Source organism: Oncorhynchus keta, chromosome 4 (assembly GCF_023373465.1).
Source record: "Oncorhynchus keta strain PuntledgeMale-10-30-2019 chromosome 4, Oket_V2, whole genome shotgun sequence".
NCBI classification, from domain to species: Eukaryota; Metazoa; Chordata; class Actinopteri; order Salmoniformes; family Salmonidae; genus Oncorhynchus; species Oncorhynchus keta.
In genome coordinates, this window is record NC_068424.1 from 17,527,848 (window position 1) to 17,553,956 (window position 26,109).

At 44.1% G+C, this 26,109-nt stretch overlaps 3 protein-coding genes and 1 long non-coding RNA gene across 7 annotated transcripts; 2 read left to right on the forward strand and 2 right to left on the reverse strand.

Annotated features, from left to right (window-relative positions):
- Window positions 1-4,109: 4,109 nt before the first annotated feature.
- LOC118378059 (G-protein coupled receptor 12-like) lies at window positions 4,110-5,416 on the reverse strand. Its single transcript, XM_052502888.1, is given in 2 exon segments — window positions 4,110-5,123; window positions 5,126-5,416. Coding segments are annotated over 2 exon segments (1,017 nt in total). The 5' UTR covers window positions 5,415-5,416; the 3' UTR covers window positions 4,110-4,395.
- Window positions 5,417-12,330: 6,914 nt separating this feature from the next.
- LOC118378063 (ubiquitin carboxyl-terminal hydrolase 12) lies at window positions 12,331-16,526 on the reverse strand. Its single transcript, XM_035764993.2, has 9 exons — window positions 16,038-16,526; window positions 14,929-15,009; window positions 14,565-14,778; window positions 14,185-14,420; window positions 13,915-13,991; window positions 13,715-13,798; window positions 13,434-13,631; window positions 13,266-13,344; window positions 12,331-13,168 (listed from the first exon to the last, which is right to left on the reverse strand). Exons 1-9 carry the CDS (start codon window positions 16,083-16,085, stop codon window positions 13,067-13,069), a joined length of 1,119 nt encoding a protein of 372 aa, XP_035620886.1. The 5' UTR covers window positions 16,086-16,526; the 3' UTR covers window positions 12,331-13,066.
- A 177-nt stretch (window positions 16,527-16,703) lies between these two features.
- Window positions 16,704-19,188, forward strand: LOC118378064 (60S ribosomal protein L21). Of its 2 annotated transcripts, none has more exons than XM_035764995.2 (6): window positions 16,704-16,846; window positions 17,598-17,676; window positions 17,869-17,930; window positions 18,055-18,167; window positions 18,615-18,765; window positions 19,064-19,188. In XM_035764995.2, the coding sequence occupies exons 2-6, from the start codon at window positions 17,610-17,612 to the stop codon at window positions 19,151-19,153; spliced, it is 483 nt and encodes a 160-aa protein (XP_035620888.1). In that variant the 5' UTR covers window positions 16,704-16,846; window positions 17,598-17,609; the 3' UTR covers window positions 19,154-19,188. The 2 variants fall into 2 exon arrangements, with proteins under 2 accessions (XP_035620888.1, XP_052358849.1); XM_052502889.1 differs by lacking the exon at window positions 16,704-16,846 and adding an exon at window positions 16,864-16,899.
- A 4,644-nt stretch (window positions 19,189-23,832) lies between these two features.
- LOC127919447 (uncharacterized) lies at window positions 23,833-25,758 on the forward strand. 3 transcript variants are annotated; one of them, XR_008103005.1, is made up of 4 exons: window positions 23,833-24,046; window positions 24,140-24,327; window positions 24,417-24,651; window positions 24,741-25,758. It is a non-coding gene; the product is annotated as an uncharacterized LOC127919447 (long non-coding RNA). The 3 variants fall into 3 exon arrangements; XR_008103002.1 differs by lacking the exon at window positions 23,833-24,046 and having other exon boundaries at window positions 24,103-24,327; XR_008103006.1 differs by lacking the exon at window positions 23,833-24,046 and having other exon boundaries at window positions 24,103-24,327; window positions 24,417-24,604.
- The last annotated feature ends 351 nt before the right edge of the window (window positions 25,759-26,109 follow it).

Here is a 26,109-nt window from a genome sequence, read left to right on the forward strand (position 1 = left end):
TGTATCCACAGTACATTTTCTAATTCAATAGTTAATTGTATTCCCCCAAACTAGTAGTGGTGCGTGGGTAAAATCACTGGGGAAGCCAAGCCAAAGAGAAAAGACACATTCCAACCTATGTGTTGTGATAATTGCATTGTTTGCTCTGTAACCTGTTAGTTCATATACCTTGACACTGTGATATATATTGTAGGCCTAAAGGCCGAGACAATGAGAGGACACAGTGGCTCAACCAGACCTTTGTTTCATCACAAAACCAGAGAGCAACCTCTGTCTGGTGAAGACCACAAAGCATATTGAATGTAACAAACAGTTACATGACCTACAGCATGGTCAATCAAGTTAATGTTTCTGACATTTTAGGACTACTGAAAAACTATTGATTTAGAACCACAGAGAGTTACCTCTAGTCACAAAGACAACAGGAGCTGCTTCCACTATTCCAGCAACATTTCAACTTCAAATCACCTATGCTTAGTCTAATACAATGACAATTAAAAGATACCAAATACAATTTAGTCCAATCAACGTAAGCTAAATACCTGTATGTTGTTTTTCTTCCAAAAAATAAAGTGCATTTCACATTTAACACAGAGTATACGTCTACACAAGATGCTGTACTGTAGGGTCCCCTGCCCCACACATTCTGAAACCCATAGAGGTGTTAAAAGACTTGTATTTAGCTCTGGATCGGGGTACCATACCCCCCAAACCACATGATTCACCCACAATGCTTGAAACCCCAACCACTGGCCACAGTAGAAATCCCTCCAACCACATCTCAGTTCAATATGACACTTTACGGTGCAATTACACTGCACTATAATAGTTTAACATTAGATGAATATGTATTCCTAACAGAGAAGTACTGTATCAAACCCACACATGAGTGGTTCCTTTGTCTACTCAATAATGTGAAGCCCTTGTTTTCACCTATGAAAGCTCATCGTGAATCATGAAAGATTGACATTACTGTACATGAGAGAACATTCATCAAACAAGGTAGGCCCGGTTCCATTTCCGTCCCTAGCCCTTAGCTCATTGGTCTGGCAGATCCTCAAGGTTTGGGGTAGGTGTAAGCAGTACTGTGACAGCACCATCTAACCCTCCAACAGGCTAATCTGCTAAGTAAAGTATATGCCATACTGCATTCACCTATCCAGACTTTGCAGATCTGCCTAATGAAGGGGGTGGGATTGGGGGGAAGGGGCTAGGGTTGGAAATGTACACAGACTGTAAAATTACAATAAAAGGGGGTCAAATTTGATGTCATTCTAATACGGTGCACCTGAGTCCCCCTTGGATCCTGCAGCAGGTAGCACCATACGTGATGTCAGAACACCCCTATAATGATAAGCATGCTCTATTTACAGAATCTAATTGGTCAACAGAATGCCATACAAAATAAACAATCATTTCTTTACCAATTCATTCAGGAGAGGCTCTACAGCACATTAAAATACAAGATACTTTGGATACATTATAATTCAGACGAGACAACCCTGAGAAAAAAATATAGAGACTTTCAATAAATATAACAAAATAGATTATTCTTCAAAGGTAAAGGAGAGTGTTTTCTTGGTATTATTGTTTGTCTGTGAAGAGCCACCAGAACCTGTGATAACGATATAGGTAATTTCTCCATCAGTCACGTGACGGCGTTGCCTTAACCCCTCACTACGGCTCAGAGTCAGCCATTGCACACGTACACCATACAGGACTAGCTTTGCTTCTACTATTCATTTAAACATATCCTCTATTTCATTCCTGTGGTGGAATTTGTCACTTCTCTCAGAATGATAGGAAGACAAGCAAACAATTTCCTCTGAGGTCAAAGGGTCACACTGGAAGTAAGTCCTCAGAGCCACTGTCCCCATGGAGACAGATATACAGGAGGTCTGTGCTGCTGATCACAAACCCCCATACAAGCCATAGAAATATAATGAATTCTATTTCTATGGTACACAGATCACACACACACTCAGGGGCCATGCAACTCAAATGCACAGAAACATTTTCCTTCTTAACAGACGCTTAGGTTTACAACACTCAAAAACACTTCATAGGTTCACAAAGGCAGATGCAACTGAAAACTTGTAAGATATTTTCTTACCGAGTCCAATTTCATTCATTGTAAGATATTGAAGAAGACCATAGCCAGAGAATAGAGCAGGAGATTCAGAATTTAAAAAGGCAGTGACATTGTAATGACTAATGACAGAATACTGGGCGGTGGCAGTCAGTATCCTGTCCCATTCACATTTTCAAAAACAAAACACATAAGTCAAGATCTGATTTCCCATTTGGAGAAATCACATACAGCACAAGTCTTGGGAAGTTGAGTCCTTGTTTGGGCCTGGTGTATAAGGACTCTGCTAGGCATCGCAGAAGGGCTGTTGGTTATTGTCGTCGTATATCATCATGCTGGAGGTGGCCATGTTACTGGGGAGAGGCTGTTATTGCTGACAGAGCATTTCTATCGGTCCATGAAGTAACTAACACGTAGTTACTGCTGCGCGCTGATATGACGGGGTAGAATGAGGATCTGGAAGCGCTTAAGAACGTGTACCGTAAACTCACTCCACAGCTAGTGAAATATCACCGATGGCGCTACCGCCTTACATATTTTTCGATAGCTCAGATGGTTGGTACGTTGACAAGGAGGGCGATCACGTGTGCTAGAAAAGTGGAAGTCCTGGGTTCGATCGTGACGCGGTGTGAGCGAAACAGGAGGAATTGGCAAGCAGCCGATTTAACACTGGCTAGGGTCAGGGGGTGGTGGGCATTTGTCAGCCAGGGTAAGGAAGTGGTTCTAGGAGGCAGGAGACATCCAAAGCTGGAACAACAAGACTTGTCACTGCTCTCTCCTTTCTTGCTATCCAAAGATCTGAACCAGACATTGTGCCAGGGTCTGTCACTTAGGATATTGGTGATCTGGATATGGCCAGTCATATATGTGGTATAGGGAAAGAGAGGGGTGGGTTTAGGGGTCTATATTCTATATGTACATTATGAATTTCAATGATCACACATTTTTTCTGATTGGCTCAGCATTCATATATTATTGCATTCAGGGTTTTTTTTTCGCAACAGGATGAGGTACAGAGTAGCAATTAGAAGACTATTGAAGGTGGGCTGCTGATGATGCCATTTTCATGAAAAAGGAAAACAAATATGATTGCTACTTTATATTTTAGAGTGCTTTTTAAATTCACAAACCACATATTAGGATAATGTATTAGGCCTGAGTGTGACTGACTGATTTGATTATAACAGGTGGGGAGAGGGGAAGAGTGATAGTGAGCGTTTAGCCAACAGGCCTATTAGGGGAAACGGTTTACATTAAAGTCCTATGCAACATGCAGGTTGAAGGTTGAGGTGAGGACCAGGCGTTTTCATAACCTAATGGACAGGCTAAGAGATCAAATTAATAGAAAAATACATTCAGTTGCAACAACATCCAGCTGGTCTAACTGCAAACTGAGTCGCTTGAACAACCAACTCGATTCACAGAGGGAACATTTCACACTCTACATTCAAGAACAGTCAGCCTGCCTACCCAATGTGCCTGCAATGCCCAATGAAATAGGTATGATTAGTTGACCTGTTTATGTATGAAGAAGTGGAGGGATAAAACAGATATCAAAACGATCAAAGCCTGGCCTTCCCATAAAATAAAGGCATTTGGAGGGTTAATGGTGTGTGCTACAGGTATCAGGGGACTTTCCTTCCCGAGGCTGTTGTCACCTCAGAATGGAAAGCGAGCAGAACATCATAATAACCTACATTCTCACATGCTCGAGGGTGGGGGCTTTAAAGGCAAATAGGGAGAGATGAAGAGAAATAAAAGTGGATGGAAGGAGGGAGGGAGGGGAAGATAAGTGCCCGCTCTCCGCCTCCGCGGCTTTGTTTCTTTGCATGGAGTCTGTGTCGGACGCACGGCGTGCGGATCACAGAGCACCCGGGCTATTTTTAGCCTCCCATGGTTATCTGTCTTGCAAGGCACGTTCAGAGTGCAGCAGCGAGACAAGGTGATTGAGCCCTCAGCCCGACTTCATCTTGTATGCATCTTGATAATCGCCCCAACTCTGTCATCCCTCACTCCACTTCTCCTCCTCTCTTCCTCCTTCTCTGTCCGTGTGACATCCTATATTTTTGTACACACACACACGAGCCCTTTATCTGATGTTTCGGAAAGTGGCACAATCTTTAATAATCTAATAATAATCTCTCAATCCTTTTGAGGAAAAAAAGCCCACATCAGTAAAAGCAGCTAAAATGACTATGCACGCAGACCGTCCTTTCCAGCCACCTGCCTGAGCCCAGGCTGCCTGTCTGCATTCCTCCCTCTGCCCAGGGCACCTCTCTCCTTCCCTCCCGGGATCTGGGTCTGGGTCAGACATGGCTAGGGGTCCGGGCCCTGTGGGCCACCCTGGCCGGTATACAGCCACAACACACCAGCCACAGAGCCTTCTGGATGTCCTGGTTCCTGAAGGCATAGATCACTGGGTTGATGACTGAGTTGTAGGTGGCGGGCACCAGGGTGGCGTATGTGTAGAGAGGTGGGTACGTGTAGTCGGCGACCAGTGAGTAGATGGTGAAGGGCATCCAGCAGGCGGCAAAAGTCCCCAGGATGATGGCCAGCGTGGACACGCCATTCCTGGTTGTGACGTAGTGAGGTGAGGCGGACAGGAAGTGATGCTGCAAGGCGATCTGGTGGGCATGATGCATGACGATCTTACAGATCTGCACGTACAGCTGCAGCATGAGGCCGAACAGCAGGAGGAAGGATACGGACAGCACCGCCACGTTGTTCTTAGTCAGGGGGCGCACCACGCTGCACGTCGACTCCTCTGCCAGGCAGTTCACCCCCGTGACGGGAAGTAGGCCCAGACAGAGAGACAGGCCCCAGAGGAGGACCAGCATGGTGTAGGTGAAGGCGGCGGTACGCTCTGAGTTGTAGGTCAGGGCATAGTAGAGTGACAGGTAACGGTCTATGGTGATGGCCAGCAGGCTGAAGACGGAGGCTGAGAAGGAGGCCACCACCAGACCAACAGTCAGCAGCTGGGCCGAGTCAGACCTCAGCATGTAGGCCAAGGTGAAGTGGAGCACCAGGCCCAGACAGCCAGGAGGTCAGCCAGGGCCAGGCTGCCGATCAGCAGGAACATGGGGGCACGCAGAGCCGGGTTCTGCCAGATCGCTAGTACCACCAGGGCGTTTTCACAGGCGATGAGGGTCCCTGAGGAGCACAGCAAGATGTCCCAGGGATTGACCAGGAGAGGGGGCAGTGGGGGGAAGGAGCCCATAGGTGGGTAAGTGGCGTTATCTGTGAATCCGTCTCTGCTGCTGGACCAGACAGTGGGGTCAGAGGTCAGCCAGCTGGGGGTGACTGATGCCTCGTATTCGTTGCTCATTTTGGCCCGTCTGGAAACACGTGCGCTATTATTATAAGAGATCACACACGCACACGTGAATCCATCCATACAAACACACACACACACACACATAAACACATTATGTGAGATCACACACACACACTCTTCACTTAAGAAGCCACATTGACATGAGGGAGTGAAGATCATACATTCATAGAGGACTTTAGTATCCTGGAATCCATCTACTCACACAAACATGCACATTCTACTTGTAAAGCCTTATTTATTTTGAAAAAGTATTCAGACCCCTTCCCTTTTTCCACATTTTGTTACATTACAGCCTTATTCTAAAATTAATACAAGGAAATGTTTTCCTCATCAATCTACACACAATTCCCTATAATGACAAAACAAATGTTTGCAAATCTATTAAAAAAATATATATATAAATATATATCTTATTTACATCAGTATTCAGACCCTTTGCTATGAGACTCAAAATTGAGCTCAGGTGCATCCTGTTTCCATTGATCATCCTTGAGATGTTTCTACAACTTTATTAGAGTCCACCTGAAGTAAATTGAATTCATTGGACAAGGTCCAACAGTTGACAGTGGATGTCAGAGCAAAAGCCAAGCCAAGAGGTCAAAGGAACTGTCCGTAGAGCTCCGAGACAGGATTGTGTCGAGGCAAAGATCTGGGGAAGGGTACCAAAACATTTTTGCAGCATTGAAGGTCCCCAAGAACTCAATGGCCACCATCATACTAAAATGGAAGAAGTTTGGAACCACCAAGACTCTTCCTAGAACTGGTTGCCCGGGCTGAACTGAGCAATTGGAGGAGAAGGACCTTTGTCAGGGAAGTGACCAAGAACCCGATGTTCACTCTGGCAGAGCTCCAGAGTTCAACTGTGGAGATGGGAGAACCTTCCAGAAGGATAACCATCTCTGCAGCACTCCACCAAGCAGGCCTTTATGGTACAGTGGCCAGACGGAAGCCACTCCATACGTAGAATGTATGCACACATGACTGTAAGTCGCTTTGGATAAAAGCGTCTGCTAAATGGCATATATTACTCCTCAGTAAAAGGCACATGATAGCCCTCTTGGAGTTTGCCAAAAGGCACCTAAAGGACTCTCTGACCACGAGAAACAAGATTCTCTGGTCTGATGAAACCAAGATTGAACTCTTTGGCCTGAATGCCAAGAGTCACGTCTGGAGGAAACCTGGCACCATCCCTACGGTGAAGCATGGTGGTGGCAGCATCATGCTGTGGGGATGTTTTTCAGTGGCAGGGAGTCAGGATCGAGGGAAAGATGAACGGACCAAAGTACAGTGAGACCCTTGATGAAAAACCTGCTCCAGAGTTCTCAGGACCTCAGACTGGGGCGAACGTTCACCTTCCAACAGGACAACGACCCTAAGCACACAGCCAAGACAATGCAGGAGTGACTTCGGGACAAGTCTCTGAATGTTCTTGAGTGGCCCAGACTTGATCCTGATCGCACATCCCTGGAAAGACCTGAAAACAGCTGTGCAGCGATGCTCCCCATCCAACCTGACAGAGCTTGAGAGGATCTGCAGAGAAGAATGGGAGAAACTCCCCAAACACAGGTGTTCCAAGCTTGTAGCGTCATACCCAAGAAGACTCGAGGCAGTAATCATTGCCAAAGGTTCTTCAACAAAGTACTGAGTAAAGGGTCTGAATACTTCTGTAAATATGATGATACATTTGCAAACATTTCTAAAAACCAGTTTTTGCTTTGTCATTATGGGGTGTTGTGTGTAGATTCATGAGGAACAGTTTTTATTTAAGCCATTTTAGAATAAGGCTGTAACATAACAAAATGTGAAAAATGTCAAGGGGTCTGAATACTTTCCGAAAGCACTGTAAATAACATCTCAAATGTATTGTGTCCTATCTGATACAAATTGAAACAACAACACACACTATAACTTGCCGTTGTGGTATGGAGTAGCCTTGTGGTGCTTACCAATAGGCTCCATATAAAGTCTAATTAAAAACTGTAAAAAAACATCAGTAAATGTATAATAAGTAAATAATAGGCCTAAATATGAAAATACAAACCATGTAATAGGAAGCCTAAAAGACATGCACCTTTACACTATGCACACATACAGTATATACAGGGATGTTATTGATAAGCCTGTCTTTACCCAAACCTCTGATTGCCTGCACTCTTAGAAAATGATTCCTTGTCTGTCCCCATAGGAGAACTATTTTGAGTTCCAGGTAGAACCCTCTGTGGAAAGAACCAACATGGGTTCTTCAAAGGGTTCTCCTATGGGGACAGGGGACAGGGGGGGGGGGGTCGGGGTCGCCCAGGGTGTCATACAAGCTAGAACCGCGACATACACTTGAAACAGATAGCCAAACCGGAAACTGCAGACAAAAATGCTTTCTGCTACTAAGACCAGTGAAATGTATGCTAAACTGACAAAGGAGTGAAGAGCAGAAATCTCAACTAGCAAGCAAGTCGCATCAATGAAGAACGCGAAGAGGGGGGATGATTCTGGTAGGAGGGGGGGGATTTCAGCACAACAACCGTACCGGTTATAACTCACACCACCAAGTGTCTGTTTTGCAATAACGCATAACAGACACTTTCCGAATCCTGGTCCTTTGTAGCCCTCTCATACCTTCTCATTAGTCTCACCATTAATGTTTTATCATCTATGGTTCTTCCAAATGCACTGCCAGGTTGCAGTAACAGTAGCCCGCCCGTCCATTCATCCATTCATCTACCACTATCCACAGCCTACTCTGATGTTCGGTCTAGGCAAAAGTGCGTCCTTGCTGTATTTCCATGATACGCAATTGATAACGTTGGCGGCAGGTGCGGTGCCTGGATCAGATGGAGATGCAGCAGTAGCATCGGGGGATGGATCTTTGCTGCTCTGAGTCCCAAACGGGCCAGACTCGGAGACGGGTCCTGTTTGTTCAATAGGCTACCCCCTACCGGAAGAAGAGGCAGCAACAACTCAATACCAGGACTTATCCGTATGTCTGCACACACTGCTCAAGGACAGAGACAGATAGGAGTGTGGTGCGCAACTCTCTGTGTGTGTTCGTGAATGGCGTAACGGACACCCCTGTGGGTCATCGGTCTATTAAAACAAATATATATATATATGTATATTACAAGAAATAATTTTGACAGTAACCCTCCAAAGAAGTATTCATAAACCTTTTTCATTTCTATATGTAGCCTACTATGAAGCGAAGTATTCATAAACCTTTTTCATTTCTATATGTAGCCTACTATGAAGCGTAGTATTCATAAACCTTTTTCATTTCTATATGTAGCCTACTATGAAGCGAAGTATTCATAAACCTTTTTCATTTCTATATGTAGCCTACTATGAAGCGAAGTATTTGTTTCTTGGGCTTCAAGAATGTGACTCATCAAAGTGCCTTAAGCTTTGGAAAACATATAGGCCTAATTGAACTGATTGAAAGTAAGGGGACATCCATAAACAAATGCTGTCGTCAAGGCTACACTGGCGCCAGTGCAATAAGTGGAGTTTATGTTTTCAATGCGCATTTCAGACTGAGAGCATAATGCTTCGTTCTAAGGTAGTTCTTTATGAGTTTAGTTTAGAAAATGATCTCTCCGGAGAAGCGACAGTTAGAGAGATGGTTAAAAACAACTTGATTGCCAATGCAACATCAAAAACTGGGCAGAATGGAGTGGTGGTTCAAATACAGCAATTCTGCAACATATTTAATTGAGCCTCTCGCATTCTCCTTAACAACACCTGCTTCAACACGTCACAGAAATCGATTAATTGTAGGCATATATGAACTTCTGGGACAGGTCGTCTGTATACTGGACAGCCAATACATTGGAAGATGCAAATATCAACAGTCCCTTATCTCTGGTATATCTAGTCATGCATCATTCAAGACTACGTTTAAATTGTGTGCTGCTTATGAACATATAATTCACAAATTAATGTCTCAGGAGCATTTAAAAAGACCAGGGGAGTATCTCAAATTGGATTTACATTAATTTACCTTGATTGCAGCCCATTTGTGTAGTTCAACAATAAATAGTGGCTAAATGCAACGTTTTCCTCATTGTTAGACTATTTGATGTATAATTTTTCTATAATATTTATAAATATAAGCTTAATGTCGGCTGAATAGTGTATAGCTATAGATAGTAGGCTACACTGCGTAATGAAACAATCCATACTAAGCTAGTGTTTTGAGGGTGGACTGTAGTATTTGGCATTAATAGACGGGTTTTTGCTAAACAACTTCCTATCCAAGCTGGGAGAAGGCGCAAGGATGGCTCATGTCATATAGGTTCAGATAGGCTATACAGAACAGTTGAATAATTAGTAAGCTTTGGATCGAACATTTATTTTACAATATGCAATGTTTGAATTTCCAACTTTAAAGATGCAAAAAAAATAGTTAGCCTATTTTCAGATTATATGACAAAAAAAAGAGTTTCGTGTAGAGAATCGTTGTACAATCTAAACCGCTGTGAAATATATTTTCCAAAAATAACATTTTTTATTTTCAGATGTTTCGAAGCTGGTGTACAAAACCGAAAGTAAAATATGCAAAAGGTAACTTAAGCACAGTAAGCGTAGAAATAGCGCATATAGACGAGATAACCTAGTGGTTAGCGCATTGGGTTAGTTACTGAACGGTTGCTGGATCGAATCTCCGAGCTGACGAGGGAAAAATCTGTCGTTCTGCCGCTGAGCGAGGCAGTTAACCCGCTGTTCACGGTGCGCCGAAGAAGTGGATGTCGATTATGGCACCCCCCTCACCTCTCTTATTCAGAGGTCTTGGGTTAAATGCGGAAGACACATGTCAGTTGAATGCATTCAGTTGTTCAACTGACTAGATATCCCCCTTTCCAGATCTACCGCTTCTTAGACTTGCTTTCAATGAGAATGACATATCTTTAATTCACATTTCTGTGTGAATTTGGTTGTTTGCCCAAAAAGTTGCATATTGTAGCTTTAATTACTGAACAATTAATTACATTTTTGCCGTCAGCCAGCAGTCTAAATAATGGCAGCCTTGTGACACCTTGTATAGTTTTGTGAAATGTTAGGCTTAACGTGAGAAAATGAACTCTGACTCTGCAGGGGTCCATAGAAACTGCATTAGGCAAATGCGAGTTTCTTTCTCTTTTTTAAGTGAAGGGACGGGTTATGGTTGGTTACCAGGGTGTGGTATCACCATTTCCATTTCCTGCAGATGTGTGAGACAGGGTTGGGGTTCATTCTGACTTGGGCTGCAAATTGCTCTTTAATTCCAATTCAATTGAATTTTAATTGGCCACACCCCAAAGTAAAAATAATTTTAATTTAAATTGAATGACAGGAAGTCGAATTTAATTAAATTAATTTAAATTAAAATGAATTATTCACCATAGTAATGTTTATTTTGACATCATGTAGCCTATGGTTACCAATACCATTTAGCATAAGGTTGAAACATTACATTTTTAAAACTCATTAGTGGTCACATTCTAAGATCATGTTGGGGGTTGTCTATAATTATATTATTTAAATAATTTCCCAGAATGCATTAGATCAACCTGCAGTATGGAACGGAACACTAACATCTCTTGACAAGGAAAAAAACACATTTGAATTATAATCAAGATAGTATGCTATTTGAAATGGTATGTGTATTCATTGCATTAATAAGTGACATATATTTTTGATAAGATTGTCAAATGAGACTTTCATGTTTCACATCTCAGTTGAATTGTTTTGAATTAAATTCTACTTCCTACAATTCAAAATGAATGAATTTTAATTAATGATGTGGCCAGTGAAACTTTGCATCTTGAAAGTCCAATATCTTGAAAATGTAACTGCTTACATGCAAAACATTTTGGGCCCATATCAACAGTGGACTAATGAAAATATGAACATACATTTTTTGATTTCCCCTTTCATTTGTTTTCTTCAGTTCTATAATGATGGCATGTAGTTTTGATGTGGAGCGCTTCTCTCCACTTCCAAGCACCCCGTGGATTGCTATTCTGAGCATGTCTACTCTAACTACAATCTGTGTCAGCCACCACCCCCTCCCAATTCTCATCCCTCCATCTTCTGTCTGCTCTCATCCCACTATTCCAAACCACTCTCGGTTTCTCTGTGCTCGAGGGACTTCGCTTTCAATCAATGAAAGGAAATACATTTGCAATATATTCCCATTGAGTAATACACTCAGATCAGTGATCCCCTACAAGACCATGGTGCTTGCCTACGGAGCTGTGAGGGGAACGGCACCTCAGTACCTCCAGGCTCTGATCAGGCCCTACACCCAAACAAGGGCACTGTGTTCATCCACCTCTGGCCTGCTCGCCTCCCTACCACTGAGGAAGTACAGTTCCCGCTCAGCCCAGTCAAAACTGTTCGCTGCTCTGGCCCCCCAATGGTGGAACAAACTCCCTCACGACGCCAGGACAGCGGAGTCAATCACCACCTTCCGGAGACACCTGAAACCCCACCTCTTTAAGGAATACCTAGGATAGGATAAGTAATCCTTCTCACCCCCCCCCCCCCTAAAAGATTTAGATGCACTATTGTAAAGTGGCTGTTCCACTGGATGTCATAAGGTGAATGCACCAATTTGTAAGTCGCTCTGGATAAGAGCGTCTGCTAAATGACTTAAATGTAAATGTAATAAAGTATTTATTCCAATGTCTCTATAGGTGGCTAGTCTCCTACAATGAGCTGCCCTAGCATAATCTAGCCCTGTTGTTGTTAAGGCAACAGTGGGTGGGCTAGGCTGCAGCATCATGACTGGGGGTGTGAATGGATTAAAAATAGACTGCTATTGTGCTGTTGCAGTTTGAACCTGTAGTGAACAGGTACAACCACTGAGGGGCAGTGCTGAGTATAGATGAGTCATCAGTGTGCACCAGGAACCTGTTTGCGTTACACACACACACACAATTTATTAGCTTTTATTATTTTTTCTTTAAAACAGAAAATGAACATTTCACAATGACCATTTCTCAAGCAAACCCTCACATAAACCTTTCCAACACCTACAAAAAGGTATCAAAAGTGCTCCATAGTGTCAATACATGTTCTTCTCAGGTCTTGTGTTTTTCCCCCCTATGATAATATCATCTTATTATTCTAATAATATTTATACAAATACCACATTTTGTACACGGTAGAAATACACGACCCAAACATCCCACACTTGGAACACTCGCCTCCACCCTCCTACTTCATGCAGTAAACTGGTCTACTCTGACTGGGCCCCAGCCAGGGAACAAAGCAGTGTTAGTCTGAGGGAGTGTGCAGACGCCTGGCCGATATTACAACACATGAATCATTAAAATACCCACTCACCCCACCCAAACACTCATGCTATAACTAACGCCTCATTCCCAAAACCTCTGTACAACCCTCATTAAACACCTTTCAACTCACAAAACTTTGATACAACATCCACTGATCCTTTGACAAAACTCTCCCCTGTAGCTGCATCTCCAGCCTAAGTGACAGGGTGTGGGAGGGCAAGGGGGGGGGGGGCGACTGACTCCGAGGCTGAGCTGCAGTAGATCCATTTACACAGGTTTGAATGACACCTGTATGGTCCATTATTCCCACTGCTGAGGCAATGGGCTTTTCTCCTCCACTCCAATGGGAGGCGCTGTCCTCTCCAGGGCCAGTCAGTCTCTGGACTGGTAGAAGAGGATGTAGCCTGACTCAGAGTTCTTGGAGATCTCAGAGGTGAGGCCATAGAACTCCTCTATGGCCTGGGCGTCTATCTTCTGCAGAGGGAAGGAGAGACAACATGGATCAGTGGGGTCGCACAAAACAAAAGGGCGCACACATGTATGTTCACACACACACATACGACTAGCTTACCTCTACAATGTCGTCATCAAACAGCAGCCAGAAGTCGTGACTCTTCACAATGGCGATGTAGTGTCCTCGGTTTGGGCCACTGAAAACAAGACAATGCAGTCATGGACACACTCACTCTTTATGGTCAGTTTGGATACTTTTAGACAACCTTGTAGACACAATACTGACCTCCCACAATGCACCACGACAGCGACCAGGTCATAGAGTCTCTCAGGATTGGTTGCGTCTCCTGAGGTGTTGAAGAGGCGGAGCTCCAGAGGGAAGACGACGCGATAGGACAGCTTGGTGTAGCGCTGCAGCTGCTCCATGTACTTAAACCTCTTCAGGTGTAGAGCCAGGATCATAGGCAGCTTCTTCACACGCATCCTGGGGGCGCACACACAATACCTTATAGTAGCGATTAAAACTTATCAAAGAATACTTATGCCCACAACACTGCCAACACTGACCTTTTGTGTGCCTCCTGTTTGCTTCTACATTCTTCACAGTAGTACTTATACTCACTGCAGAGAGTCTCTGTGTTACTAAACCCCCTGGAGGGAGCAAAGGAGAGAGAGATCATGGTACTTGGAGTCACATGGAGAAAGGAGCAATACACAGGTCAGTCAGTATGTAATGTGTTATTGTAGTTAGGTGTTGTAGATGTTACCTGAGACAGTGTGTGATGGAGGTGTTCTGTTCCACGTCCACTGACAGGTCCAGGAAGTCTTCGTCTTTGCTGCTGATCTGTAGGGAGAAAACAACAGCAACAACAACCTGTGATGACTAGAGCCAGACAAAAACATCACTCAGTCTATCTTCATGCCAACAGAACTTGAGCCTGCCTTCTCTCTACAGCGTATCACAGACAAGTATTGCATCCTGCAATAACAGAGACATCACTAGTTGACATGGGGAGTCAGACTCAGACGGTAGGTACCGTTTCACAGGTGAGGCAGCGGGTCTCGTTGGTGAGGGTTCCCTGGAAGATCTCATGGACCCAAGTGGAGGGGGGCGGGGTGTTACTGTTGTGGTTCTGGGAGTCGAGCGAGCCATTGGCTAGACGGCCGTTGGTCTTGTCCTGCTTCCTTTCCTCCTGCAGCAGGTCAGCAATGGTGTTGAGCAGGTAGTTCAGGAATTCATGGGCATCCTGTTGCATGTAGTTGTCAAACAGCTCTGCAGGGGTAGAGGAGAGGGGGAGGGAACAGGGGAGAAAGGGGAGTGTGTCAACCTCATGTCCACACCCACAACATTTTCAACCATCCACTTCTTTCTCTATCTCCCCCCTCCTGAACTGCAAGCATACTACCGCCCTCTCACCATTCTCCTTGCGTAGGCGCGTGATGAACTTCTTGGGTGGTATGACTCCCACCTTCCTCTTCTGGTTGGCGATACTGTGGAACAGGTCGGCCAGGCAGGTCAGCAGGTTCTCCTTGCGTCGGGGCTGGCTGCGGTACGCCAAGATCTTCTCCCGGAATGGACGGCAGAAGTACAGAGCCTGCAGCACCGAGTTACAGTAGCAGGTGTTCCCAAACTGCATAGAGGGGGAAATACATCAGGAATACAGAGTGAGCCTGAGAGCTGGATGCACACCGATTTTAACCATCTATATGCAAAAGGCAAATGTGATCTGTAACACAGATTATGCAGACATGTGCATGTGAACTACGGCACTCTCACTTACGTTGACCAAGCCGAAGTAATGCTCGTTGACAGGGAACTGCTCTGAGCCAATCTCTTTCTCCAGAGCGGAGGCATTGGCGCCCTGGAACACAGAAACAAAGTGCTGATATTTTTTAGCATAGGTCTATGTGAGTGTGTATCAATGCTATATCATATCCAATGCCAATGGCTGTCAGTGGGAGTGCCATTCTTTGATAATGGAACATGACTGACATAAGCAGCTGTGCAAATGCACTGCAAACAGGATTTCCTGAGTAGACCTACATGGCCAGAGGTTGGTTATGAACACAACAAATAATATAAACAAAAACCCAATGCATTATCCAAATGAATGACGTCTGACAAGTTTTCCACACTAACGGGTTAGCTATCTTTGCAAGACACGGAACAACATGTCAGTCTTGTCTAGCAATCTAACGCGCAGCTGATCATGTAGTCATCCACTGTGTTCCAGAAACAGCTCGAAGCGGCTTGGTTTTCAGGACGATAACTCACTGGATCATCCATCAGTCACAACATTGTGTCACCGTAGTTAACTAAAACTAGCTATCTGGAAAGTTTGCTACCTAAATTATTATTGACATCCAGGAAAAGTACAGGTGTGAGCAAATGCATTTTCCAATTGTGACCATAAATGAACTATGGTGGTTGTGTCCAAATGCCTTGACACCCACACTGTTTTACTGCAAAATGAATGTGTAAGCTAACGCGGTAACTACAGCGGTGCTGAAGCCGCAGAACTATGCGGTGCGGTCAGGAGGTCACATTGTGGGCGGATATGAGCACAGCATTTGATTTAATTAATTGTTAATTAAATGTAAGATCATACATAAACAGCTAATATATAACAATGTAGACCTACGCTACGATATTAACGTAGCAATCATAGATAGCTAGACTAACTAAAGAACGTGAAACGAAAACAAGATTGTCGTGTCAGTGAAGCTACTTAGCTAACGTTAGCTAGCTATGAAAAGTGACTGGGTAGCAACGGGAAAGTGGAAGATTTTAACTATCTTCCCTGTCACGCAATATAGACACAACACAACCGCGGTTGTCATGCCATCCTCACATCACTTTACATTTGTGTAGTAGATGCCATTTACTCACCATGGTACAAAAAGAGGCAAATTTGGAAACTGTCATTAGGATTTCCATTCGCCCAGCGCCATCTTCCACCCAATCACCGCGCGGAGGCGAGGAGGACCCTCATGAGGGCCCACTGCTGGACTGGCGATGCGAGCTCCGCTTGGTCTTAGTGCCGTGTTAAAAATATCCATCCGATGTCCATGTTCTGTGGCGTACATGATATGAAACGCACACATATGCCCACACCTGCAATTCCTGACACAGCTGTGTAGAGATTGACGACTGTAATCAATGTCAAACCAGAGTCAAGCTCACTGAACCTTTGATCAGGCTAGCGTTTAGTTTTGAAAACGATTTTGAAAAAGTCAAATTTACTTGTGTAGCTAGCTAGAGTATATAGCTAGTTATATAGCTAGCAATCTGCCACGGTCAGCAGTTCATACATAAAATATTTCGATTAGGCACAAGTACAACAACATATGCATTTCTCCCATTCATTTTGCAAACAAAAGTTGTAGCTAGCTATCAGATGAGTCGTTTTACCACTCAGTTCACTGACATGACGCGTCACAGTGCGTCAACACTCCAATAGAAAGTCAAATATTATCTGATCTGAAATCATTATTTTACCCAACCCCGGTGTGAGTTTAGTCATTACGGTATAAAATCAACACTGACATTAGATCAGCGTAAAGGGGACAAATCCATTCGACAATTGTATTTTTGTTCAGGCAATATGAAGGCACTCCTGAATTCTAATTCAGAAGGAGGAGTTTCGGGGCCTTCAATCTCTCTTTCCGCTGTACCCGCCATCTTGCGAGCAAACGGGGGTAAGATGTGTTCCGTTTTACAGCCCGTGAAAGCATAAAATGTCGTTTTAAATGTATGTAAAGACATTGATATAAGTATGTTAAAGCATACTCTACATTTGAGGCCAGAAATAATCCGTTAACGAACGTCTGTATGGCATATATTAGCATGATGAATGAATGGGGTAGCAGCGTGGCTTCACATGTGGGCCTAGCCACTGCAGTGTACGCTAAATTAGCCGGTTTTTAGGGATTTAAAATGGCATAGCCAGACCGCAAATATGTCACGAACCGTAAAATAACAACTGTCACGTTAAAGCAAAAGTTATTTTGTCAATCAGGGGAAATGAAGCGTTATCGGTTTTGGATAGTTTGCGAGCTAATTAGCTTTAGCTATCTCTGTGTCGTAAATCTTGTATTTTGATTGACGTTGCCATATTTGAAATGTCCCCTTGTACTTTTTAAATTATTAACGTTAATGTTATAGTAGCTAAGCTACCGGTGTGTAGATTTTCTTTGCATTTAAGTTAACTTTGTCAACAGATTGCAGTTGTCAGGTGACAGTCAGACCAGGGTATTGTAAGCTAACAAGCTAAATGTCATAGACAGTTTAATTACGTTTTTGTATGTGACAGTATTGCATCCATTGACTTGACTAAATCAGTCTACATAATTCTTAGCCACCCTTGTAACCTTACATTTACAGCCACTGTAATAAATTATTTATACTTTGCCATTGGGTTTGTCTGACATTTGAATATCCATGTTCCAGTAATCAGGCATCATGACCAACACAAGAGGCAAGAGGAGGGGGACGAGGTACATGTTCAGCCGTGCCTTCCGCAAGCATGGTGAGTTCATATCAGAAAGACTGAAGATCTATTGGAATGCCTTAGGTCACTTTTATTTATTTAAAATAAATAACTCGGCTAGGAGTGTTTCTGGCATGAATCCACATTGGCGTAGCCTTCATTAATTACTCAAGTCCATCTTAGAATGTTGTTTTGTTTGGCTGTGTATAATATATGTGCTTTGTTCCTCAGGCCCCATTCCCTTGTCTACATACATGCGTATTTACAGGAAGGGAGATATCGTTGACATCAAGGTAGGCCTTGTTCCACCTTTCTTCGTGTTTACTGGTAGTGACTGCACTTGCAATGAATTAGTTATATTTTTTTCTTTGGACTTCCCCCAAGCAGAATTCTTACGATTGTGAATGTCTCTTCCAGGGTACAGGTACCATCCAGAAAGGAATGCCTCACAAGTGCTACCACGGCAAGACGGGTAGAGTCTACAACGTAACCCAACATGCTGTTGGCATCATTGTAAACAAGCAGGTCAAGTAAGTACAATGTGTGGAGGGTTATGTCAAATTGTCACTATCCGTTTCCTTTCCAGCTTGGCCATGGGATGTTCTTATATTGAAGTTGCATTTGATTTCTTTGTAGAAGAAGGTTTATGTTTGCAGAAGTCTGTCGCATCTGAACTCCATCTTCACTTTGAAACCAGGGCTGACCTAAGTGGTCATTCACGTGGGGGACAGTATTTGTCTTTCAGCACCCGGCCAAGTACTTACTGTATGTTTGAACTAAGGTTGTTGGAGACGCTTTTTATTTTTTACAGATTATTTCGCCATTCATTTGAAGTGTAATGTTTTCTGTTAAGTCAGGATGTCAATTGCTTTGTTTACATGTCATAGGTAAGTGACCAGTAGCCTTTTGTATGTTTTGCAGACAACGTCTCTGAATTTTATTTCCGAGCTGAAAGCCATGTCCCCTTCTCTCTGTAGGGGTAAGATCCTGGCCAAGAGGATCAATGTGCGTATTGAGCATGTGAAGCACTCTAAGAGCAGGGACAGCTTCCTGCAGCGCGTCAAGGAAAACGAGAAGAGGAAGGTGGAGGCCAAGCAGAAGGGCACCTGGGTGGAACTGAAACGCCAGGTATCTAGTGCACATTTACCTGGGCCATTAGCAGTAATGTTGAAATGCTCTAAGTGTCCTGTACACCCCCCAGGACCATGTTTGTTTGTCACTATTCTACATAAACAGTCCAGATTGAACATTAATGCTGATCTAGTGGAATGTTGCGTAAATACAGTTCTGTTGCTTGGTTGACACATTCTGTAATGTTAATTCAGCCATGTCATTATTTCTAATACATAGTCCTTTGAATTGTTTGTATTTGAAGTAGTGGCATCTCATCTATACATTTGTCCTCTCCTCCTTGTCCCCCCTGCAGCCCACGGCTCCTCGTGACGCCCGATTCGTCAGCACCAAGGGCAATGAACCCCAGCTGCTGGAGCCCATCCCTTATGAGTTCATGGCATAACTGTGCTGACCAAAATAAAAAATGTTTATACACAATGATTTGTGTGGACCTGAGTCTCTTATGCATGGATGCATTACACCATGGGATAGTCATTATTACTGCATGTCAATGACTGGGAGAGAAAGTGGGAAGATGGAGTGTTTAGTTATAATGTAGAGTCTAACCAGGGAGATCAATGTTGCTGCTGACGTTCATGATGATTCTCCTCCATTGATCAGAGTGAAGTGAAATGCTATTTCATTGGTCAGCTGAGAATGATGAGCACAACAGTCTCAAAGTACACTAAGAATACTACACTTGAGTTACCCAATCCCCAAAATGTACATGTGTAGGCAATTGCTTGCCCAAAATAAAGCAGACAATTGGGTATATTGAGTAGAATAGCTTGGACATGTCAATGTACAAGGCAGACCTGAATTGTGCCAAATTCTCAATCTATTTACACCATTTTGAACTTTGCACCCTGTTCAATGTTCTCCTTGAATGTCTGGAATGACGGTCAGTCCAGCAGAGGGCAATGTGCACCAGGATAAGTGCCTTGTTACTTAAGCTTATGAGCTCCGATGGGCTGCTTTGGTTTTCAATGTGAGAAATTACATTCCCGTGATTGAATACCCAGGTACCTATAAGCATGCTGATGAACAGATACTGGTCCTTCTGTAGCTCAGTTGGTAGAGCATGGCGCTTGTAACGCCAGAGTAGTGGGTTCGATTCCCTGGACCACCCGTAAGTCGCTTTGGATAAAAGCGTCTGCTAAATGGCATATTATTATATTATTATTATACTGTGATTATATTTCCAGAGAAAGCAATGCACTAAACGGTGATTGTGTCCTAGATGACTCCACTCTTGGAAGATGTCTCAGGGAGAGAGCCAAAATATTTCCAGATCACACATGCATATTTCACACCTGTAGATGTGAAATAGGACAAATATAAGCACCTTCCACATGAGTAGAGAACACTGATTTGACAGTTTGAGCACCAAATGTCCTTTGAGTACAATCGCACCATTCGCTGAGAATCAATAGAGTATACATTGCATGCATTGTTCTTCATGTGTTACATCTTTCTGGTTATGTGACCATGCAGTCACACTGTTGTGTGTGTGTTGTGTTCTGCAGTTTGTGTGTGTGACTGTGTACTCTGTGATTGGTGTGTGTAGTGACCACCCCTGTCGTATCTTGACGTGTGCTGTTTAATCAGTGGAGGCTGAATGGCTGACTGGATATCTGACAAACACTGTATGTTATCTCATCCCACCTCAGTACTTTACCCAATATTTACTCCAATTAGGACCAGTTTCCTGAGATGGTAGCAGCAGCTGGAAAGGTTATAGTAGTGTAGCGAGGAAGAGCACAAACTGACTCTCGAGTGTTTAAAAAATGTTCAGGTATAATGAGGCATATTGTGAATTTAAGATATGACAATTTATCACTTTACTTTTTGAAATGTCCACTACAAATGGCAATTCTTGATAACAACTCACTGAACTAGTCCTGAGATATTCACTTACTAGAAACAATTTTAATATCAAACTTACAAAAATTGTAAGTAATAATTACACACTTTTCTTTTTAAATGTACTAATTTTGACTCCAGATATTTTTTTAAGAACCAGGAAAATATAGTGGTCAATATCACAACCCCACGCGTGATATCATTGAAAATTATTTACATTTACATTTACATAAATGTAAATGTAAATGTAAAATTATATCATAGAACGTCTTTCCAAAAGGACAACTGGACTTAATGCAGTATGGCCTCAGAGATACGGACTTAAAACGAATGTCCACTAGAGAACAAAAATAAATTGCTGGGTCTCGGGAGGCGGTATAACCCTCTGTTATCCTTAGCTGTCTCCCTAAGGGCAGAAGGTACAGACACCTGCCTTATCAAACTGGTATAATAAGTCTCCAACAAGCTGAACGAACACAAGCTGGTGTTACACATGAACCCAAAATCAATGTGATCAATCAGCAAGACACATCCAAATCCCTGCTTATTGATCCATATAGACTACATTGAGGCCTGGGTGTTGTACAGATAACAGTATGGTGTTGGGACCTACTGTTTCGCCTATCTTTCTTTCCTCATAGTGATATCAGTCCTGCCAGATAGAATATACAAGGATATGACAAATAGTGTGAGAGAAATAAGGAAACTTCCAGAAACTGTGGGCTTGTATTACTATCCATGTGGGTACTGGAAATCCCCACAAGGATACTAAAACAAGGACAATTCTCCCTCATGGGGACATTTCACAGGTCCCCACGAGGACAAAGGCTATTTTAGGTTTAAGGGTTAGGTTTAGTGTTACGTAAAATAGGATTTTGATTGGAAATACATGTTATGTCCCCACAAGGATAGTTAAAGAAAATGCTGTGTGTGTGAATCTGCTGTCACAGACAGAACAGGCCTTCATCTGGAGCGCTGACTCATGAGAGTTACTGATTGAAGGAGGAAAAAGTAAACAGTCTGAGAGACAGTGAGTGAGGAGAGAGAGAGCGTGGATTACTATGTGCTCTTTAATCACACACATTTGACATACAGATTGAGGCTGTCAACTCTGCTAGCAGCCCAGAGCAGCCATATCGACCCTGTCTGTCACACATTAACCACACAAACACACACCACTGGTGGACGGTGGAGAGCAGAAGCCTCACAAACACACACCACTGGTGAACGGTGGAGAGCAGAAGCCTCACAAACACACACCACTGGTGGACAGTGGAGAGCAGAAGCCTCACAAACACACACCACTGGTGAACGGTGGAGAGCAGAAGCCTCACAAACACACACCACTGGTGAACGGTGGAGAGCAGAAGCCTCACAAACACACACCACTGGTGGACGGTGGAGAGCAGAAGCCTCACAAACACACACCACTGGTGAACGGTGGAGAGCAGAAGCCTCACAAACACACACCACTGGTGGACAGTGGAGAGCAGAAGCCTCACAAACACACACCACTGGTGAACGGTGGAGAGCAGAAGCCTCACAAACACACACCACTGGTGAACGGTGGAGAGCAGAAGCCTCACAAACACACACCACTGGTGGACGGTGGAGAGCAGAAGCCTCACAAACACACACCACTGGTGAACGGTGGAGAGCAGAAGCCTCACAAACACACACCACTGGTGGACGGTGGAGAGCAGAAGCCTCACAAACACACACCACTGGTGGACAGTGGAGAGCAGAAGCCTCACAAACACACACCACTGGTGGACGGTGGAGAGCAGAAGCCTCACAAACACACACCACTAGTGGACAGTGGAGAGCAGAAGCCTCACAAACACACACCACTGGTGGACGGTGGAGAGCAGAAGCCTCACAAACACACACCACTGGTGGACAGTGGAGAGCAGAAGCCTCACAAACACACACCACTGGTGGACGGTGGAGAGCAGAAGCCTCACAAACACACACCACTAGTGGACAGTGGAGAGCAGAAGCCTCACAAACACACACCACTGGTGGACGGTGGAGAGCAGAAGCCTCACAAACACACACCACTGGTGGACGGTGGAGAGCAGAAGCCTCACAAACACACACCACTGGTGGACGGTGGAGAGCAGAAGCCTCACAAACACACACCACTGGTGGACAGTGGAGAGCAGAAGCCTCACAAACACACACCACTGGTGAACGGTGGAGAGCAGAAGCCTCACAAACACACACCACTAGTGGACAGTGGAGAGCAGAAGCCTCACAAACACACACCACTGGTGGACGGTGGAGAGCAGAAGCCTCACAAACACACACCACTGGTGGACGGTGGAGAGCAGAAGCCTCACAAACACACACCACTGGTGAACGGTGGAGAGCAGAAGCCTCACAAACACACACCACTGGTGGACGGTGGAGAGCAGAAGCCTCACAAACACACACCACTGGTGAACGGTGGAGAGCAGAAGCCTCACAAACACACACCACTGGTGAACGGTGGAGAGCAGAAGCCTCACAAACACACACCACTGGTGAACGGTGGAGAGCAGAAGCCTCACAAACACACACCACTAGTGGACGGTGGAGAGCAGAAGCCTCACAAACACACACCACTGGTGAACGGTGGAGAGCAGAAGCCTCACAAACACACACCACTGGTGGACGGTGGAGAGCAGAAGCCTCACAAACACACACCACTGGTGAATGGTGGAGAGCAGAAGCCTCACAAACACACACCACTGGTGGACGGTGGAGAGCAGAAGCCTCACAAACACACACCACTGGTGGACGGTGGAGAGCAGAAGCCTCACAAACACACACCACTGGTGAATGGTGGAGAGCAGAAGCCTCACAAACACACACCACTGGTGGACAGTGGAGAGCAGAAGCCTCACAAACACACACCACTGGTGAACGGTGGAGAGCAGAAGCCATATGGGATGATATATCAACAGACATCAGACTGTGTCTCTCTCTTCCAATTCACAATGTTTCCATGATTTCATGTTCTCTCAACCCTGCTAGTTTCATCTTTCTCAGTTCTCTTTCTTTGTCTCTGGCCTGATTACACATAATGCACTGTATGCATCTAGGTGATTGTGGACAGATAGGGTCTTTCTTCTACCTTCACTTTCCAGGAGTGGTTATCAGTGTAGACCATAGCCATACACAGATACAGACCCCTGTCAGTGAAGGGATTGGGACAGTCGGGGACCAGAAGTGGAGGTGGAAAGGCTGATAACGATGGCGGCCGACAGAGGCCAGGTGACCTGAAGTGTGGAGGGAGCAGAGGTACCGCCTTAGGGTTCTCAATAGGCCTCATTCAGAGAAGCCATTCTAAGATTTCACACCAGATCATGGTACGTGAATGGTAGTTGGTCTCTAGTCGTTAGGTAATGCACACACCACTGGTGAATGGTAGTTGGTCTCTAGTCGTTAGGTAATGCACACACCACTGGTGAATGGTAGTTGGTCTCTAGTCGTCAGTAATGCACACACCACTGGTGAATGGTAGTTGGTCTCTAGTCGTTAGGTAATGCACACACCACTGGTGAATGGTAGTTGGTCTCTAGTCGTTAGGTAATGCACACACCACTGGTGAATGGTAGTTGGTCTCTAGTCGTTAGGTAATGCACACACCACTGGTGAATGGTAGTTGGTCTCTAGTCGTTAGGTAATGCACACACCACTGGTGAATGGTAGTTGGTCTCTAGTCGTTAGGTAATGCACACACCACTGGTGGACGGTGGAGAGCAGAAGCCTCACAAACACACACCACTGGTGAATGGTAGTTGGTCTCTAGTCGTTAGGTAATGCACACACCACTGGTGAATGGTAGTTGGTCTCTAGTCGTTAGGTAATGCACACACCACTGGTGAATGGTAGTTGGTCTCTAGTCGTTAGGTAATGCACACACCACTGGTGAATGGTAGTTGGTCTCTAGTCGTTAGGTAATGCACACACCACTGGTGAATGGTAGTTGGTCTCTAGTCGTTAGGTAATGCACACACCACTGGTGAATGGTAGTTGGTCTCTAGTCGTTAGGTAATGCACACACCACTGGTGGACGGTGGAGAGCAGAAGCCTCACAAACACACACCACTGGTGAATGGTAGTTGGTCTCTAGTCGTCAGTAATGCACACACCACATTGGATTGAAGATTTTCTATTTTGTTTTCTGATTTGTGTCAAGCTTTCCTGAATTCACAACTAAAGTATCCTTGTGGAAACATAGTATACTTTTAATCCAATTAAGTCTAAATAAAGAGCAGTGTCTTAGAATTGGGAGTGGGTTGAACTGTCAACAGGATTGGAGGAGTCGGGTTTGAAGAGCATCACATTGGGACAGAGCAGGAGAATGAAGACTAGGTTGTGACTAAATCACACCTATCATAGAACAATATGGAGGAGGTTGATAAGATCACGATTAGGGCTGTAAATGTAACGGGTGTGTGAAGACTGGAGACAGACAGTCGCTCAGCTCAGACTACAATCGGGCGCGCACACACACCACAGACAGAAGATAGCGATGCACAGTGTCAGGAGCCTGCATGACAGTTTTAAAGCCTACAATCAATCAGAGACAGGCAAGCTCAAAGACCTGAATTGCAACAACTGCTGTTCAGTAAAAATGATCAATGACTAGTCTATTCTATTGAATTCACCAATAACAGTTAGGACTAATCTAGGTCTTGGAAATCAGAGCCAGAAACCCAATCACATCCATTTGCAAGAGGCTATTTTGCCTCAATCTCAAGCAGTAGACTCTTTCATAGTAGGCCATGAATGTAAGTTTAAAGCTGCAATATGTAACTTTTTGGATGACCCAACCAAATTCACATAGAAATGTGGGTTATAAATCTGTCAATCTCATTGAAAGCAAGTCTAAGAAGTGGTAGAGCTGTTTTTTGTGTGCTATTTCTGTCTTTTACTTTCAATTGTGTACACCAGCTTCAAACAGTTGAAAGTACAATATTTTGGGTTCTAGAAAATATATTTCACAGCAGTTTAGACGGTACAATGGTTCTCTACACCAAACTTGCTTGTTTTGTCACATAAACTGGAATTATGTGAACTGTTTGAATTTTAGCAACCAGGAAATGGCGGAGCGATTTCTGCATAGTGCATCATTAATTAACTCATGGAGATTGATAGAGGACTCTAATGCCCAAAAGCCGGTTGTGTCATGGGCAGTGCCATTGGACTTTCACCATTTTGTAAGTAGTCAACTGGGTGGGACCTCCTATGAGTTAAGGAAGGATCACATAATTCCATCCAGATCAGTGGGATCAGCCAATGAATTATACTCATGAGCAAACATTTCATAACTGCAGGTGGCAGTAAATCGCCAACCTTGACTTTATACCTGTTCAAGCAATACATTTCAGGTGGCATTATACAGCCTTTCAGTTTGTTTACCAACTCATAGAAGTAGTACAAGAAGAAAATGGACTACTTCAAAATGGAGATGGCCTCAATTGTGCTGCCCATGCTCTCACATAT

Bases quoted from the DNA above. Each gene is read 5' to 3' on its own strand.
- LOC118378063 (XM_035764993.2), bottom strand. From the start codon at position 16,085: ATGGAAATCCTAATGACAGTTTCCAAATTTGCCTCTTTTTGTACCATG. The intron at 14,421-14,564 runs GTGAGAGGGCGG...CTACCCCTGCAG, and splicing joins GCGCCTACGCAAGGAGAATG to AGCTGTTTGACAACTACATG. The intron at 13,345-13,433 runs GTCAGTATTGTG...TCTTGTTTTCAG, and splicing joins GTCGTGGTGCATTGTGGGAG to TGGCCCAAACCGAGGACACT.
- LOC118378064 (XM_035764995.2), top strand. From the start codon at position 17,610: ATGACCAACACAAGAGGCAAGAGGAGGGGGACGAGGTACATGTTCAGC. The intron at 17,677-17,868 runs GTGAGTTCATAT...TTTGTTCCTCAG, and splicing joins CCGTGCCTTCCGCAAGCATG to GCCCCATTCCCTTGTCTACA. The intron at 18,168-18,614 runs GTAAGTACAATG...TTCTCTCTGTAG, and splicing joins ATTGTAAACAAGCAGGTCAA to GGGTAAGATCCTGGCCAAGA.